The 18,498-nt window shown below is 48.9% G+C and overlaps 2 protein-coding genes across 3 annotated transcripts in view; one reads left to right on the forward strand and one right to left on the reverse strand.

The window, feature by feature from the left end:
* Positions 1-555: 555 nt before the first annotated feature.
* IZUMO4 (IZUMO family member 4) lies at positions 556-15,060 on the forward strand. Its single transcript, XM_077805508.1, has 11 exons — positions 556-790; positions 5,766-5,846; positions 8,263-8,334; positions 9,258-9,284; positions 9,655-9,730; positions 9,988-10,035; positions 11,135-11,149; positions 11,943-11,990; positions 12,792-12,809; positions 13,748-13,770; positions 14,954-15,060. The coding sequence occupies exons 1-11, from the start codon at positions 556-558 to the stop codon at positions 15,058-15,060; spliced, it is 750 nt and encodes a 249-aa protein (XP_077661634.1).
* A 370-nt stretch (positions 15,061-15,430) lies between these two features.
* AP3D1 (adaptor related protein complex 3 subunit delta 1) overlaps positions 15,431-18,498 on the reverse strand; it is a 74,318-nt gene continuing 71,250 nt past the window's right edge. For both annotated transcript variants that reach the window (XM_077841817.1, XM_077841816.1), the window contains 2 exons: positions 18,376-18,455; positions 15,431-17,473 (listed from right to left, as the gene is read on the reverse strand). In XM_077841817.1, coding sequence (XP_077697943.1) covers positions 17,378-17,473; positions 18,376-18,455 — 176 coding nt within the window. In that variant the 3' untranslated portion in view covers positions 15,431-17,377. The remainder of the gene's footprint in view (positions 17,474-18,375; positions 18,456-18,498) is intronic.

An 18,498-nucleotide genomic window follows, 5' to 3' on the forward strand; every position in this document is an offset into this window, starting at 1 on the left:
CAAACCACCCCTAGCCCCCCAGTTACCACCCTCACCCCCAAACCACCTCCAGTCCCTTTGGTTACCCCCCAAACCAACCCCCTGGCACCCCCATCCTCCTGGTTACCCCCTCTCTCCCAAACCACACCCTAGCCCCCCACTCTCCCAAACCAACCCCCTGGTACCCCCTAGCCCCCCCACCCCCTGTCCCCTTGGTTACCCCCTCTCCCCCCAAACCAACCCCCTGGCACCCCCATCCTCCTGGTTACCCCCTCTCCTCCAAGTAACCCCTAGCCCCCCCAGTTACACCCCCCTGACCCCCCAAACCAACCCCCTGGCACCCCCATCCTCCTGGTTACCCCCTCTCCTCCAAGTAACCCCTAGCCCCCCCAGTTACACCCCCCTGACCCCCCAAACCAACCCCCTGGCACCCCCATCCTCCTGGTTACCCCCCGCCCCCAAACCACCCCCCGGCGACCCCCTGCCCCCACCAGCGTCCCGCCCGGGCCCCGCGGGTTCCCCGCTCTCTGTGACGCGCCGCGGGGCTGGAACGCGGCCGGGCCGGGCCGGGCGGCGATGGGGGCGGCCCGGCGGCTGCTCGGCCTGTGGCTGGCGGCGGCGCTGGCCCTGGGCGCGGCCCGGGGCTGCCTGCACTGCGACCCCGCCTTCGCCGCCCGCTTCGCCTCCTACCGGCCCCGCCTCAGCCGCAAGGCCTGGGGGCTCGGGGATGTGCCGGCCGCGGGGCGGCTGCTGCGGGGCTGGGCCGGGGACACGGTGCGGGGGCTGCGCCTCAGCATCCCCGCCGAGATCCGTGAGTGACCCGGGACCCCCCCCCCCCGCCGGCCTCCTCCCCGCATCCACCCCGGGACCGCTCCCCACCGCCGGCGCCGAGTGACACCCCCAGGCACAGTCCCCTCAGACACCCCTCCTCCGAAATCCCGGATCGATTCCAGGAGAGTGTCCCCGGGAGCCCTCCCCGACCTGCCCACCCTCTGAGGTCCCAGAGAGAGGGGATTCCTCTCAGCCACCCTGGGATCCAGGAGTGACACCCCAAAGCACAGCCCCCCAGAAGGGAGAGCCCTTGCGAGCCCTCCGGGCGCCCTGAGAAAGCAAGGGTCCAGGCACCATCCTTCCTTCCTAGGCCTTCAGTGAGAAAGGCCCCATGCCTAGGCTCTCAAGATAGGAACCCTCTGTGGCCACTTGGCTTTATGCACTGAGATCAATAAGTGCCTCTCAGATCCTCTAGAGCAGGGGTTCTCAAACTGCGGGCCGCGACCCAATACGGTAAGGCACCGGGTCACAGCGGCTCTGGTCAGCACTGCCGACCGGGCCGTGTAACATCCCATCGGTGGTGCTGCCCGGCTAAGGCAGGCTAGTCCCTGCCCTGTTCCGACACCGCGCTGCGCCCTGGAAGCGGCCAGCGGCAGGTCCGGCTCCTAGGTGGGGGGCCCCAGGGTTCTGCGCATTGCCGCTGCCTCGAACACCGGCTCTGCGCGCCCATTGGCCAGGAGCTGCGGGTGACAGGCGCGCGGAGCTCAGCTTGTGCTCCTTCCGCCTTGGAGCTGAACCTGCTGCTGGCCACTTCCGGGGCACAGCGCGGTCCACGGTGCCTCTGCACCCCCACTGCGCCGCTGGCCGGGAGCCGCCTGAGGTAAGCCCCAACCCCATGCCCTAATCCCCTGCCCCAGCCCTGAGTCCCTACAAACCCAGAGCCCCCTCCTGCACCCCAAACCCGTCATCCCTGGCTCCAGCCCCCGAGCCTGCATCCCCAGCCCAGAGCCCCCTCCCACACCCTGAACCCCTCATTCCCGTCCCCACCCCACAGCCCTCACCCCTGCACCCCAACCTTTGCCCCAGCCCTCATCCCCAGCTCCGTTGGGTCACGGGCATCAACGATTTTCTTCAACTGGGTTGCGAGAAAAAAAGTTTGAAAACCAATGCTCTAGAGAGGAAAGAGACCCTCTAGACACTTCCAGAGGTGCTGGAACAATTTGAATAGTGGGGGTGCTGAAAGTCATTGAACCAAACTGTAAACCCTGTATATAATGGAAACCACTTCAAGCTTCACCCCCAGCCCCCCTAGTTACATCTCCCATAGGCAACTGTTCAGCCTCCCTCCCCCCATCAGTGAGCAGCCCCATCTGACTGCATAGGGGCTCAGTATTGCCAACCCCACGTGTTCCAGAATTATAATTCAGCCCCCCAAAAGTATGAGATTGGCATAAAAATTGAGGGTTTTTTTGAAGAATAATAAATGCTAGGTAGGTTCTTTTTATTTGCCATTAGGGGAGTCACGTCAAGATTTTCTCCCCAACCAGAAAGGCTAGAGATTTACTTTTTTAAAAAAAAAGAGAAGCAAAAAGAAGAAAGCTGCGATTCTCTTCCTATCCCAGGACTCCAGAAGCTGGGGCTTTAAGAAAAAGACAAAATCTCATGCCAGATGGCAACACTGGGGAGGATAATCCTATAATCCTTCCATGGTTCAGAATATCTTGATTGTAGTAAGGCTTTTGACACAGCCCCTAGTGACATTTTCATAAGGGAAATGTGGTCTAGATAAAATTCCTATAAAGTGGGTGCATAACTGGTTAAAAGACCATACTCAAAGAGTAGTGATCAAACTGGAAGGACGTATCTAGTGGGGTCCCACAGGTGTGTCCTTGGTCCAGTACTATTCAGTATTTTCTTTCATGACTTGAATAATGGAGTGGAGAAGATGCTTCTAAAATTTGTGGTTGACACCAAGAGGAGAGGGTTCGTAGAATTTTGGAAGGCAGGATTAGAATTCAAAACAAGCCTGACAAATCAGAGAATTGGTCTGAACTCAACAAGATGAAATTCAGTAAGGACAATTGCGAAGTAATACACTTAGGAAGGAAAAATCAAACGCACAACTACAAAATGGAGAATAACTGCCTAGGTGGTAATACTGCTGAAAAGGATCTGGGGTTATAATGGATCACAAATGGAATGAGAGTCAACAATGTGATACAACTGCTAAAAAGGCTAGTGGGGACCCAGGAATTGAACCCAGGTCTCCTAAATCCCAGTCCAATGGTCTACCCCATATGGTGCCCAACCTTATTACACAGGAGGGCCACATAAACCTAAGCACAACCTTGTGTGGGTCAAACAGATTCTACATATATTAATAAGATTTAAAGTCATCTGTATTGATTTATATTTTATGTTCAGCTTGTTTCGTGTCTATTTAGATATATTGTTTCTATGTCTATTTACACACTTGTATAAACTAAATTATGACAAAACGCTAATAAATTGGCCATTACTATATTGTGTTGAAGCAGGCTGTGGGCCTTATGAAATGCTCTGGTTGGCCATGCACGGCCTGTGGGCCGTAGGTTGGCACCACAATCTACTCAATAGGCCACACTACCTAAAAAAGTCCCTTTTGAAAGATCCTGGGTGGGAAAAGATCCGTATCTGTCCCTTAGGAAGAAAGAAAAAAACAAACCCCAAAACTGAACTGACAATGGAGGTTGTGCAAAACCACGTCAACATTTTACACGGCATGTGAACTTCCGAAGTTTTGCTGCTGGGACTTTAAATGAAGGAGATTCTGAAACAAACCGAGGAATTTTAAATATCTCATTGAAAAGTGACAAAAACTCTTCTTATATGACTGGAATACTTAAAAATCCTGACCTTAAAATTTACTCCAGACTAGTGAGATCTAGCAGGAAGTTATGCTATTTGGAGATAATCTATGTTATTCCAAGGTGTGTGGAAGGGTAGGATGAGTAGCCATCACATGAAGCTATGATAAGGAAAACGCAGGGTACACTCCCAATCTATCTATGCACTGTGGAATTTAAGCTCCATAGCCCAGATCCTCAAAGGTATTTAGGTTCCTAGCTTCTATTGATGTAATGGAAATTAGAAGTCTACATACCTTTGAACAGTGGCTCTCAGCCTTTCCAGACGACTGTACCCCTTTCAGGAGTCTCGTTTGTCTTGCGTACCCCCAAGTTTCACCTCACTTAAACACTACTTGCCTACAAAATCAGACATAAAAATACAAAAGTGTCACAGGACGCTATTACTGAGAAATTGCTGATGTTCTCATTTTTGCCATATAATTATAAAATAAATCAACTGGAATATAAATATTGTCCTTACATTCCAAAGTATAGTACACATGCAGACAATGACTTTTTTGTACTGCTCTGAAATTTTAGTTTGTGCTGGCTTGGCTCGTGCTAGTAGCCTGTTGTAAAACTAGGCAAATCTCTAGATGAGTTGATGTACCCCCTAGAAGAGCTCTGTGTACCCCCAGGGGTATGTGTACCCCTGGTCGATATCCACTGCCTTTGGAGATCTGAGCCCATGACTCTTGAGGCTGTAATATTCTGCTGCACAGAATGAACAAGACAATCAGGGCCTACGGTTCTACTTTTTGATGTATGTTTGTTTCATTTTAATCTCACTTCCCTTCCTCCCCATGTCCCATTCAGTTCATTTGCCATCATGCGTGTCAGTCTTTCCTATTCCAACCACTGGTACCTTGGACGTTAATTCAAGGAGCAGATGAACAACTCTTGAGAGAGAAGATTGTTTTTGTTTTACCTTGCCCCTTAGCCTTTTATTGTGTCTGCCCTTCGTTAACACAGATCCAACAGGAATAGATACATGTGGGAATTTCACCGGGCTCTGCAAAGAGAGACTAGTTTACTAGGTTCGTGCCTACCTGTTAGGTTTGCTCCCTCTGGGGTACCTGGCACTGGCTGCTGTCGGTAGACAGGATGCTGGGCTGGATGGACCTTTGGTCTGACCCAGTGTACCCGTTCTTATGTTCTTAAAAGTTAGGAATCTGTTAAATGCTTTTGAGCTTGACGAATTGTAGCATGCAGAGCATTTCTATTTTAAATTGAGCTTTTAACGTTACTTCCCAGGGACCGCTCCACTGTCATTTTCATTTCTTTGGAATCAGAAAAGGTTGGTTATTCTTCGGAATCTTAATTAAAATAGGATGATATTGTTAGAATACCGTGTTGCCACAGCCAGGTAATGGCCTCCTGCTGCTAAATAATTTCCCAGGTGAAAATGAGTCATGTTAAAAATACAAAGCAAAACCACATTTTCTAAGTCAGAGGTGGTAATTCTATGAAAATATTCCTGATCACTTGTCTTTATTTCTGTAATGGTCTCTGTGTTCGTCATTTCATTTGCATTCTGACTGGCTTAGATATCTTTAATTCAGCCAATGCTGTGTTCATAAAAACAGTGTTACCAGCTGCCATGATATTTGCTGTTCTTGTTCAAAGCGTCAGTTCCTGGGGTCGTATGAATATGGGAGAATCTCTGCTTTCACTTTTGGTGGTTTTTTAAAAGTATGTTCCTAGCCCTTGTGGTTGTATAAATGTGTTCCGGGGTACCTAAAGGCTCACAAAATAAGGCAAATAAAAAAACCGCAAATGTATTATTTTAAAAAAAATCTCATGATTCTTAGGTGCCTCACTCCAGATTTTTTGAATGCTTGGGATTGACAGTGCTGGAAAAGTGAAGGGTTTGTCTGAAAACCAACTTGCTGTAGTTTCAAAGTGAAACTGATTCCAGTACAGAGAACTCACACAAGGCTGGTCAGATCACATAAGCCCCAAATGCAGCACTTAAATGGGTTTCAGATGGAGAACTTTTAAACAATGTTTCTAGATTCTGTAGCCTGTACCACGGTCACTTTGAACAGAAATTTCATGGATCGTGCCAAAGTGCTCAATATTTCTAGTGACCTCAAGGCATTCCTTTTCTCTCTTCTACATTCCCAGCCCTGGATAAGATGCATGAAATTGCAGCCAAAGTGTACGAAAAACTTGACATCATGTTGAGTGGGAAAACGTACCAACCAGGTAAGTTAGTTGACTTGCAAAAAGGGGGATGCGTCGGCCAGAAGGGTTGGTGATGTGGGATGTCTGTTGCCTAGTGAAGAAGTGGAATGGGTCTCCATTGCAGGGCTTGCCGTTAAGTCAGAAAGTGGTGATGACTATCAGCAGCTGGATGGAAAAGAATTGGGAGAAAATATATTAAAATGGAAAAAATAGACGTTGGGGCTTGATCTTAGGAGGTGTTGAATACAAAACTCCCACAGACCTCATGGGATCAGGGCCATGTTCTGTATTTAATTTCATGGGTGCCTTTTTGTTGACCAAATATAAGCATGAGTGTTATAACTTGAATGAGGATCATTTCAGTGTGAGGCTTAATGGATGAAAAAAATGGTTTTATGCCATTTTTTTTATTGATGGTGTCCAAAGACAGCCAAAGAGTGTTTTTAAAAAAAAGTTTGTTTTTTCACCCTGGAAAGATCAGGAATCCTACATCTGGTTTTGCTAGAAGACTCATGGGACTAGGTATTGATGATGCGAGGTGGGAGTTTTAAGGCACCTTTTCACAGTTATTTCTCAAGAGATTCCTTAAATAGGTTTTAGCAACAACAAAGTACGAGTTTTAAACCATCTGAATAAAAATCACTTCCCGCCCTCAATTAATCAGGTTTCACTTCTGTATTGTTTCTGATATCATAGCTTGGTCCCCCAGACATCTATACTGTCTTCTAGGAAAACAAGATGACAAAATATTCATTTCCAATGTTAAAAGGAAGCAGGAATTCCCCCCTTTTTATTTTTAAAACTTTTAAGGTTTAAAAGATTCATCGTAAAGAGCGACAAATCCAGTTTGTGCAGGTCACCTTTAATACAGATCCAAGGCAATGCAGAAATATTTGCCATACTGGGATTACTGGAGATGTAATAAATTATTATTGTAATTTACCGTAAATTATATATTAGCCTGCAGTAAAGTTCTGTTTTTATTATTATTGTAGTATGGTAGCGCATAGACACCACACTCACGGACCTGGGCCCAGCGTGCTAGACGCTGCACAAATACAGACTGAAAAGACAGCCCTGCCCCTAAGAGCTGACAGACAGACAGATGGAGAAGAGTAAGGAAACAATAAGACAATATTGGTCACTTTTGTACTCTCACCTAACAGGATCGCTAAAAGTGACAGATTAATTGAAACAAAACAAAGTGAATTTCTGCCAACATTGTCATTATTTCACTAGCTTTGTAAACGTCCTGAGAAAGACACAGCTTTCTTTCAGTGGCCAAGGATAAAAGCGTAGCAGAAATGCGAGGTACTTTGCTTAGGATCTGGATGGATGGCTAAAAGCCATGAGGGGAATGAGGCCCTGATTCTGCCACCATGTATGCACTCAACTTCTATAATCTCCCTGAAGTCAATGGGAATACTCACAGGCATAAATGTTTGCAGAATTGGGTGCTAATTTACTATACCAAGTAAGTGTAGAATATTTTTCCCCATAGGATCTGACAGAAGCAAACCTAGTCTGCAGTGCTGTGAATTCCAGTTAAAGCCTGCACTTTTGGGGAGAGAATCCAAATTTCTTAGGCCCACTTTCACTCAGTAATGTTTTTCATGTCCCGGTGGTGACGTGCGTGTCGGGAGTTACAGGTGTTACAAACCTGTTTAAATGATGGCCCGAGAGTGAGCTGAGTGCTCCCTTGTTGTCTAGAGGCGCTTTCTGATGAGCTCTAAAAAGCTGGCAGAATAACTAAAGGGAAAGAAAGTGAGCTAGAGTCAGCCATATTGATCCAGGAACGAAGCTGAATTATAGCCAGGAATATGTGAGTCCCGGAGCTCTAACATGATTAGGGCCCTACCAAATTCACAATCCATTTTGGTCAATTTCATGGTCAGAGGATTTTAAAAATGGTAAGTGTCTTGATTTCTGCTATTTAAATCTAAAATTTCAGGGTGTTGTAATTGCTGGGGGTCCTGATCCAAAAAGGAGTTGTGGGGGGAGAGGTCAGAAGGTTATGGTGGGGGGGGGGCTGCGGTTCTGCTACCCTTACTTCTGCGCTGCTGCTGTTGGCAGCGCTGCCTCGGAGCCGGGCGGCTGGAGAGCGGCGGCTGCAGACCGGGAGCCCAGCTCCGAAGGCAGATCTGACTTCTGCGCTGCTCCCTGCAGAGCTGGGCCCTCAGTCAGCAGCCCCCACTCTCCGGCCGCCCAGCTCTGTGGGCAGCAGCGCAGACGTAAGGGTGGCCTGGGATGGGATTTTGCGGTCCGTGATGCGTTTTTCATGGCCGTGAATTCGGTAGGGCCCTACGTATGATTTAACATGTATGTTGTCGTAGCACTTACCTGCTAAGCAGGTCAGAACCCTACTGCATTAGGTGCCATCCACACCTAGTAAATAACAGTCCCTGCCCCAAACAGCTTACATCTCTCTCTTTTGAAGGTGTTCTCCCTCAGCTCTTGCAGTCTGTTTTCCAGAACCAGATCCAGACGCTACAGAGAGCCATCATTGAAAGTGAGCCTTTCCTCTGTGCGTGCCATGCGCTCAGCGTTGGTTTCTCTTGGTAGCACCTGTAGCTGCGGTAAAGAGGGAGTAGAAAAAAGGGCAAAGGGCAAAGTTGAACACGGGGAAACTGTAGGGTTCACGAGTGTTGTGAAGGGAGGAGGCTGGGGTCAAAGGAGTGTTGACATGAGGCTGTCAGGGCAAGGGCCCGGTGGGAAGGTTTTATCAGACAGTGAGGGCAATTTCAGAGCAAGAGCTCCTGGAGCGCGGTGGGGAAGGGGCAGGATGGCACATAGTATCTGTGAATCGCTGAGTGGGCTGGGGACGGAAGAGCTGTCAGGGCAGGACGGGACTCAGCAAGTCCACAGAAGATCATGGGGCCTAGAAGGGAGGTCTCATCCTGGACCGCGGGGGAGAGATTTCTGAGTAGGCCGGGGATGGTCTCCAGCTTTGCGGTAGGGCTAAGGGGAAGCAGAGCTGCACTTTCAATTGCCTGCCTGACACCACGAGAAGTGAGGGCGTTACAGTGCTTGAGGGAAGGGGATAAATAAGATCATGGGCAGAGTAGCAGGTCCTGCTTTTCACTCCAGCGAGCACGGAGGAAGCATTTCCCAGTGGTTAGGGCACGAACTGGGGACTTGGGAAACCCAGGTTCAATTCTGTGCTCTGCCACAAACTTCCTTTGTGACCTTGGAGAAGTCCCTTAGCCTCCGTGCCGCAGTTTCCTTTCTGTGCAGCAGGGATAGTAGCACTGCTCCACACAGGGGGTGGGGGTGGGGGCGGGAAGGATATAGCAAAGAGTATGAGGCACTCAGGTGCTGCCGTGAGGAGGGCCAGATAAGTACAGTTGATGGTGTCTTTAGTGCCTGTTGTTAATGGCGAGCAGTTGAAACAAGGTCTCTTTAACCCTGATGAACTCTCCCTGCGTTCCCTAGGCAGACTGGAGTGTGAACGTCACTGTGGTAAGTCAGGGGGGTTTGTGGGGTTCATTGTTAATGGTTTAGGTCTGTGGTTCTCAGCTCTTTCCACCTTGCAGCCCCCCTTCCAGTTAGCCATGTGGGGAAAGCAGGGAGGATGTGACCCCAGACACCTCTTCCAGGCCCTGTTTTGAGACCCCTGATCTAGACCCAAAAGTATGATAGTGAATCCACCCGAGTAAGCGGGGGGGGATGTCCTGGTCCCATTAAAGTTAAAGGCAGAACTCCCATGGGCTTCACGGGGGCGGGGGGCTGGGATTTCATCCCCAACATATAATCTCTGCTGTTCCAGCAGCGACCAAATGTTACTGCAGATATGGCTAACAGGCGACTTCCCCACTCTTGTATGTTACAGGAATCTTTAGATATGACGCTGTCTCCTGCCTGACTTGTAACTTCTCCAGACCAGCTTGCTTTGGCTATAACTGCGAGTAGGGAGCACGTCTTTATATGGAGTGTGTGTGTGTTTGTGAGAGAGAGCGCGCTGCCCTGTTGCTGTGCTATCCCCAGGAGAGGGCGGAGGAAATATATGTCTTCTTTAAAGAGAATAGATTATTAACAGGGCTGTTGATTAACCAGGTGGCTCCTCTTCCCCCACTATATGAGAAACCTACAAAAAGTCCTTACCTCACCCCTCTAACCATCTACCTATCCACAGGTGTGTTCAAACCTTCCCTTTCTTCAACAGGTCATCAGAAGAATGGGAAGCAGCCTTGAAAGGCCTTTTCGATTACATGTAAGTGTCAGCTCAGTGTTCGGCTTTCCAGGATCTGTCACTAAGGCCGTGTCTACACTAGGAGAAAGGGGTTAAAAACACATCTTCCTAGTGAAGACAAGGCCTCATGGATTGTGTTGGTTTAGGTTTTTAGTTCGTTACACAGGGTTTTTAATCAGCTTTCCAAATACAATACAAGGCTCTGATCCCGCAACCTTTACTCACATGAGTAACCCTCTTAACTTGCATGGGACCTGTTTGAACTTGAGCAGATCGTTTAGAAAAACATCCACTCCTGCTTGAAAGATTGCCAGTGGTGGAGAATGAAAACCCTAACCAGCAGGGTTCAGCAGTTTGGGGGAAAATGCACCGGGGTGGGGGAGGACCCAGATTTAAGAGCTACTTTGACCCTCATCTAACAGAGGGTGGGTGTCAAAGGGGGTGGGGATGCCGTTCTGGTTTCTGTTTGCAGCATCTGCACGGAGTGCAGCGATGTAGCTTTGGCTGCTTAACTGCCCTCGCGCCAAGAAAGCAGAGCCATGCACTGATGGCTTGAGGACAGGGGGAGAAAATGATGGCCCCCTAAATGGAATGATGTCGTTACCTTAAAACCCTGCGTGGCTCTGAGATGGGAGCAGGCAGGCAGCAGCCCTGTTCAGATACTTTTGCAGGGGAGGAAAGATGTTGAAAGCACCATGCCTAGGAAAGCACAGAGCTTCCTGCCCAGGAGCTGCCCGCCCCACAGCACGTGCCGGGCCGGTGTCTTCTGTCCCTGCAGCGATAGCTGCACTGGTGTGGAAGGCTCTGGGTTTCCTCTTCTGGAGCACGAGAATGACAGTGTTAGTTTAACATTTGCTGCTGGAAACCTTTGCCCAGGTTCAGAGCTCTGCTCCACTGGCTGCTACGGAGGCCTGACTTGGCAGCCATCAGTGCAGTATTGGGTTGTCTGTGTACTGCATCCCGCCCAGCCCTTTCACACTGTGCTCACTCGGGCACGCGCTGGGCTGACTCAGACCCCATCGATAAGGTTGAGTCCCAGAGCGAGGGTGAGGCGAGAACCCACCATTCGACAGCTGGGGATCCCTGACATTCCCATTTCACTGTGTTTCTTCTTTTTCAGAAACAAAATAGACCAGTAAGTGAGACATTTTTTCTTTACCACTTGGAAGGACTCCAGGACCAGGACCAGTAGCAGATATTTTCTATCTACCTCTAATATTTTCCATTCTAGTAACTCCCTAGAGGGAAATAGGGATGTGAAATGCTGCAGCCCTTTCTCTGATCCCTAGACTGATGGTGTCTACTGGGAAACTGAAGGCATCTGTGCTGCAGAAGGGCTGCTACCTTGGGGTCAGATTCTCCTTTCACTGACTGTTATAAATCCGGGGTAACTCCATTGACTGCAACTGAGTTACACCAGGACAAGTGAGAGCTGAACTGGGCCGAGCCTGGCGGTCAGGGCACTAGCCTAGGATTTGGAAGACCTGGGTTCAATTCTCTCCTTGGGTGAATCACTTCTCTCTGGCCCAGTGGGAGTCAGGGGCCTAAACAACTTTGAGGAGCAGGGCCTTAGGCCCCGTGGGGGTAGTAGCAGGGCTCCACCTGCATTGATCAGTGTCAGCTGGTGGAACAACCTGCCATTAACTCAGGGCTGCAGGCAGCCTCTTCCAGGAGCAGTGATCTGAACATGATGGCAGATTCAGCACAAGTGAAGGAGAAACTCCCCAGTTTGGGGGCTCAACCCTATGAGCCTGGATGGGAGGTGCACCCTTTCTCCTAAGCAACCCCTCTTCCAGCCCTTCCTGTGGCAATGGGGGGAGAGGTGCTGAGCTGGAGTTAACCCCTTGTTCACGAGGGACCTGGTAGTTCCCTTGCAGCCTGGCTTTCCCCTGAACTGAAGGCCCTCTGATCTCATGTTTTCTTCTCAGGCAGTCAGCGAGGTGGATAGTTGCCTTGAGAAGGATCCCAGGCTTCCAGTGAGTGTCTGTTCTGCGCCCGTTGTTTGGGCGTCAGGGACCCAGTCCTTCAAATGGCCTCCCTGAAGGACAGATTCCTTTCACACAGCCTAGGGAGCCAGCTGCCCCGGAGAGTTACAGTTAGAATCCCATCCCATGAAGCACTCCAGGCCTGTGGCAGGCCTTGGCTGCTGAGCGCTCCTCCAGCATGGAGATACACCCAGTTCCTTAGAAGAGGAGGACTGATCCTCCATGCGGCTAAGTGCTCTTTTCTCCTGGGCTCAGCCCTTTAACGCCCATGGATGAGAAATTAGCCGTTACTCCCACTACGAGGCATGGCACAGCTCCATTCCCCGTGCGCGGCTTTGAAATTCACCTCCCCTTGCTTGGGGAAGTGGGATTAGGACCAAGCCTTTCAATCCTGCAGTGACTACCCCGCTTCTTAATTCCTATTATGACAGTGCTGTATACGGCTGGTCAGTGCAGAAGCAGCATGCTCAAGAGGGTAGGACACTGGCTGGGATTCCCAGCTCTGCCAGTGAGCTACTGAGACAGCTGGGGCAAGTGACTTCTCTCTGGGACTGTTCCCCCTTCCACCCAGGGTCCATTTAGACTGTAAAGTCTTCAGGACAGGGACTGTCTCTCACCATACAGCATGACGGGGCTCCACCATACTGATCTGTAATCCCAGGACAACTAGCCTCCATCCTATTCCGGTGAAAGCAAGCTAGCTTTCTGGCTCAGAGGATTGGGGGGCAGGGGTTGGGTTTTGACAGCAGTGCTCAGCTACCCAGCTCTCTAATAAGCATCTTTGTCTTTCAGCAATTGCACATCCACCAGGTAAGTAGGCACCAGGAAGGGGAATTGTTATTGGGCATAAACTTTCCAAAAAGCTTCCTGCTCTTTCAGCAAAAGAGCCTCGGTGTTGAGGGGAATCCTTTGTAGGGGATGGGGATATATAAGACCTAGATTAATATTATTTCCCTCCCACCTTGCTCCTGTCCTATGAAGCACATTGCAACCATCCTTGGAAGCAGCGGGGGTACAGTTTTGTGCAACTTTTAGTAACTGAGAACAGGCCAGCCTACTTTAGTATTGGGGTGGCATGGTGAATCATAGAATCTCAGGGTTGGAAGGGACCTCAGGAGGTCATCTAGTCCAACCCCCTGCTCAAAACAGGACCAGTCCCCAACTAAATCATCCCAGCCAGGGCTTTGTCAAGCCTGACCTCAAAAGTCTCTTAAGGATGGAGATTCCACCACCTTCCTAGGGAACCCATTTCAGTGCTTCACCACCCTCTTAGTGAAATAGCGTTTCCTAATATCCAACCTAGACCTCCCCTGCTGCAACTTGAGACCATTACTCCTTGTTCTGTCATCTGCCACCACTGAGAACAGCTGAGCTGCATCCTCTTTGGAACCCCCTTTCAGGTAGTTGAAAGCAGCTATCAAATCCCCCCTCATTCTTCTCTTCCACAGACTAAACAATCCCAGTTCCCTCAACCTCTCCTCATAAATCAGAAAAGCCAGAGAACTATACACAACCCCACTGAATTATTTCAGATTTTCCTCCCTGCTTCTTCCTCGTCCCCCTTCACTGTAGCCCCTAGATTTAAGGAGGTAGAAAACAATCTTCACAAATTGGATACCTGTTGCTTTTAATAGGGACTGTGTTTAGTGTATTTCCTTCCACAGAGAGCGCACCCCTTTCACCTCCTGCAGTATTTTGTTTACTAGAAAATGATTAATCTTGAATGTTTTATTCTCCCTTCCCTACAGCCCAGCAATGCTAAACTTTAAAAGTAAGTTTGCAAACAGAGGATTTCTTATAGCTTTAAAGGGCAGGTCTGCTCTGGGGCTGTGGCTACGGTTGGCTTTTTCCTCCAGCTCTCCCTGGCCAGAAGCAGCACCGCTAAAGACAGGAGCTGGTGGCTGCCAGCGTTCTAACCATGGTGGATCTATCTGACCAGGGAGACGGCGCAGTCCTGGTTCTGTCGGCCCTAGATGGGGGTGGCCTGGTGATACATGTTTAGCAGAATCGCTAGCGTAGACACCATGGGAAGCACACTACTGCTGCAGGTTACTGGCCTGCACAGAGCAGTGGAAGATGCAGTTTGCAGATGTTTGGGGGACACGGATGACGACTGGGGTCCCTTGTTCAGCCTCCTGGAAGGTAGTGGTTTGTATGTGTTTTGCCATTGTTTGAGAGGCCTTAGCAGGAGTTGAAGTATAAAAATGAGTAGAAGAGAGGCCACAAAGAGGGTATTTCCTAAGGGAAAAGCGAATTAAAACTATCCAGTACGTGGAACTGGAGCCAGCAGATGTCCAAGCCTGAAAGGCAGAAGCTGGATTTAAAATGCAGAGCAGTTAGCAGAAGCCATAATCCCACACCAGCTACACTCGTGTTCTGCTTCAGCACGCTGTTTCCATTTGCCCTTGGTTGCAAATGCACAAGAGGGGGCAACAGCGTTCCTCTAACCATGGGACTGATGCCAGGGCAGGCCTGCTCCATGCTGCCACCACACCCCTCCCGCCCCCCCAAGCTCTGCCAATGCACCTCACCTGTTAATTGTGGCTCCTTTATTATATGGTGATTTTTCATGAGTTGAGACTAGATCAAACCCTTCCCTGCTGCCCTATGGCATGTTGGAACAGAGTTCTGTTTCCTTTGCCCTCAAAACTGAAGCCACAGTGAAGATATACAAGCCTTTCTGCACTGTGGTTATGAAGGCTCCAGCCATTTAAGTGCAGCTTTCCCTTGCTCCCAGCTGGAGCATCTGTAAACAGGCCATCTTTCTCCCAGCTTGAGTTTCATTGCAGATAGCTGATTGCAGCCGTTTGCTTCAAAATGATGTTTCCTCTCCTGCCACCTTTTTTCCTGGGTACTCAGAGATTGCACTAGCAGCATTCATCACATGGACCTAGCTGTGATTTTCAGACCAGTCCAAGCGCTGATGGATTTGTTTGGTTTCTTCTACCTCCAAGGGATAAATGCCAGCATGTCTAAGACTTGGCACAACACACTTGTGAACAGGAGGACTCCTGGATGGCACAAATACAGAATCCCCCCCACCAGAGTGATAGACTGCTGAGCTGTTGTTTTTTTAAATGAATATCTACTTAGAATGTATTAGCTCTAAGGGAAATTAAACATTAGAAACTATCAGTGGAGTGCTATGTTACACTTCTATACATCATCATGTTTTACACTCAACACAAAGGTGGTTTATTTAATCAAAATGCATCAAGCCACTGGACAGCAGGAAATCATTTTTTACCCAAATACCTGCATAAAGCTTCCCTGCCACTTCAGTTGCATTAATGAGCTGCTGTATTCCACCCCAGAACTGGCTGCAATTTCAGAGACAGGTAAAACGATCTCTTGAAAATGGTTTATAAAAACCTCATCTACCACTCTTAATAAAAGGCTGTAAGAACAGAAAGGGATTATAAAAATCAAAGTTAACTTTTTGTTTTGAAATTTTATTAGATCATCTTGACACAAAATTGTTACAGCAGCTTGTGGTCTTTCTTCATAAGGGAATGTTGATAGCAAATAAATTCTTTAATATAACACATCATACAGTTTCAAAGGTCTAGAATCACTGCACAGGATTCTTTAAGAGAAGACTACATGCTAAAGTGACAGTCTTCATCCATGAATTTTTACCCCCCCCCCCACCTAATTAAGGAACATTATCCTTTAAGACGATTTTAATATGTTCAGTTTCTAATACACAAACTGGCTAACCAAGGGAGGTTGATCGTCATTACCAAACACTACCACTTCACCAGCACAGAAGCCTGCTGCAAAAGGATTCTGGCAATACACAAGTGCAATCAGACAGCATACGATGCTGGTCCTAGCAATAAAACCACAGCAGAGCCCGAGAACACCCTAACAGGGGAAGAGTGTAAAGAGGCACAATGTGTCTAACAAAAGGTAAGATCAGGATAAAGTTCTGATCTCGCCCTTTGTCCCCAATCTGTAGGGTTTTTAATCAGAAGTCTACTGTGCAATACTGACATCTGTTGGATGGGGGAGTTGCCAAAAAAATTAAGTGCAGATATTGTCCATGTCTATCTCCTCCACAGGGGCCCTTTTGGTAATAGGAATTGACAGTTCTTTACCCACATCTCAAAGTAATAACCGTTTAGTACATTCCAAGTCTGCTGGAAATAGAACAGCACAAAGAATTTAAAAACGAGAGATTCTGGAAAGTGATGCCAGTTAAGAGTACAGTCCTCATTTGTACTTCAGTGACAGAAAACTCCCTTTCCAGTCAATGATTCCAGGTGAACTCTCAACAGCACAGAATGGAGTCATTTTGTCAGTCCCTCGTAGTAACTCGTACCACAAACACAAGTGTGTAGTGTTCTCCATCCACGCCGGCTCTTCCCTCCTGCATCTAGGCAGGTACAGTTTAGACGGCCCCAATTATACCTTGGCTGCTGGCACCCGGCTACGTCCGAATCCATCTTCATGAAATCAGGGCCAGCACAATGTTCCAGGGACCAAACACACACATTGTCACATCTCAACATTGCTAACACGGGGACAAACGTTTTGGAGCAGGAGGTATTTTAGGTGGCTATTTCTCCAACCTGCTACTGGTCAACCTCATCTGGTAAGCCACATTATAAACAAAATAAAAACAGGAACAAAAAACCTTTGGATTTCCAGTTTCTTTGCTACATTCTAACTTCAGGAATGTGAAATTTCAGTGGACTTTACAAAGCACATCAGAGATCACTCATGGGGAGATGTTTAATAGACCTTTTTCTGGGGATGAACAGGAGCAGAGAGGACTAAGGAGTCAACACTTTTCAGCCCATGTTTTAGCTATTGTTAACAGAAGGTAAGGCCCAAGGCAGCTACCATAAGCAGAAACCCAGGAGTGTCCCAAACTCTTACCGGGTGCATACTGATTAGCTCTTATGATACCAAGGATGTTGATATTTCAGGACCAAGTGAGCTTTAGAGTAGGAGGTACCTGCCTTCAGGTCCAACACCAGCCTCTGCTAAAAACATACACCTACTAAAGCAGACATATTCCACAGACAAGGGCCAAGGCAACCTCCTACGTTAACAAGTGCTGCTGCTAACATTCTGCTCCATATGGGAGGCAGGGTGTATTGGATTGCTGGGAACTGCTGAATAAATAACCCCCCAAACATGTCAGGATCTCACTGGGCTGGAAAGGGTTAACACCACAGTTGGTAAAAAGATTCCAAATAAAAAAGGTAACATACAGCCTTAAAATGTCTAAACTGCAAACGATGGTGGAGTTAACTGAAAAGCACGTGCCCCGAGATAGTACATGCGTACGAGGGAGAAACGTAACACTTGAATCTGTCTTACACTTTTTTAAGTGCATCTCTTGTAGTTGCAATATTTATAAAGACTATTCAGCACTTTGATAATGTCTCTTTCATCTCATCCAGCAAGTTGCTCAGCAGGGTGGAATCATTACATTTTCCGTCAACAGATACTGAATTCTCTCCCTTTAAAAAAAGAGCCAGTCAGTTACTAAAGAAGGGGCTAAGGGCACAATTCTACTCCCGGTGGAGTCAGTGGGAGCCAAGGCAGGCCCTAGGTCTGTTCTTTGGGAGGGTGACAGGCAGTGGCGGATTAGCCACTGAGCCGATCGGGACTGTGCCCAGAGGCCCTGGCCAACTGGGGTGCCCTGGCCGCTGGGGGAAGCCCCCGTGCCCCGACCCTGCTCTGCGGCAGCAGCACCAGGCGGGGGAATCTCTAGTGCCCCCAGACCCCATCGGAAGCCGCAGGACAAGGGAAGCCCCCCCCACAACCAATCCCCAGCAGAAGCTGCAGGGCAGGCAGAAGCCCCAGCACCCTGACCCTGGCACCCCGCAGAAGTGCAGGGGGGGGAGGGGAGAAGGAGTACCATCACCTGGACCCCCACAGCGGCCCTGGGACTGGAGGAGCTCTCACTCCCTGCTGCATCCCGGGGACATGGTCAGAGTCTGAGCTACTCTGGTCTTGGGGGGGAGGGAAGTAAAAGGGGTTGCGGGGCTGCAGAATGAAGGGGCACCCTGGGTGGAAAGGGGGCAAGGGGCCCCCCAACTTGCTCTAGCCCAGGGCCCCAGGAAACCTTAATTCACCTCTGGTGAGAGGATGTGCTCTGCACAACGGTACTGGCCCCTGTTCATTCAGACACAGGACAGAGGTTTGTCCATGTCAGCCCAGGCAGTACAGGGCACAAGGGGCTCACCAGGATCCCTCCCAAGCAGTTGGGCTGGCTGAATGAAGCCACCCTGAATCCCACCCTCTTAAGATTTTTATGAACTGGGAATATTTCCACCTTTGCCTTAAACCAGTAAAAAGGCTCCCAGATAAGCTAGTTTCCACCTGACTGCACCATTGCAGAGCCCGATGGGGCACTCACCTTTTTTACCAGTAGGCAGACATGATGGCCTTGGATAGAACGACTGTACATTGATGCACAAGAGTCAACTCGTTCCACAACTACAGAAGAAAGCAGCCATTTTTATTTAACAGCCTTTTCTAC

The sequence above is a fragment of the Eretmochelys imbricata genome, chromosome 25 (genome assembly GCF_965152235.1).
Source record: "Eretmochelys imbricata isolate rEreImb1 chromosome 25, rEreImb1.hap1, whole genome shotgun sequence".
Lineage (NCBI taxonomy): Eukaryota > Metazoa > Chordata > Testudines > Cheloniidae > Eretmochelys > Eretmochelys imbricata.

Excerpts from the sequence above, each read along its gene's own strand:
- IZUMO4 (XM_077805508.1), top strand. The coding sequence starts at position 556 with ATGGGGGCGGCCCGGCGGCTGCTCGGCCTGTGGCTGGCGGCGGCGCTG. Across the intron at positions 8,335-9,257 it reads ACAGAGAGCCATCATTGAAA|GCAGACTGGAGTGTGAACGT; the intron begins GTGAGCCTTTCC and ends TGCGTTCCCTAG. Across the intron at positions 9,285-9,654 it reads GGAGTGTGAACGTCACTGTG|GAATCTTTAGATATGACGCT; the intron begins GTAAGTCAGGGG and ends TGTATGTTACAG.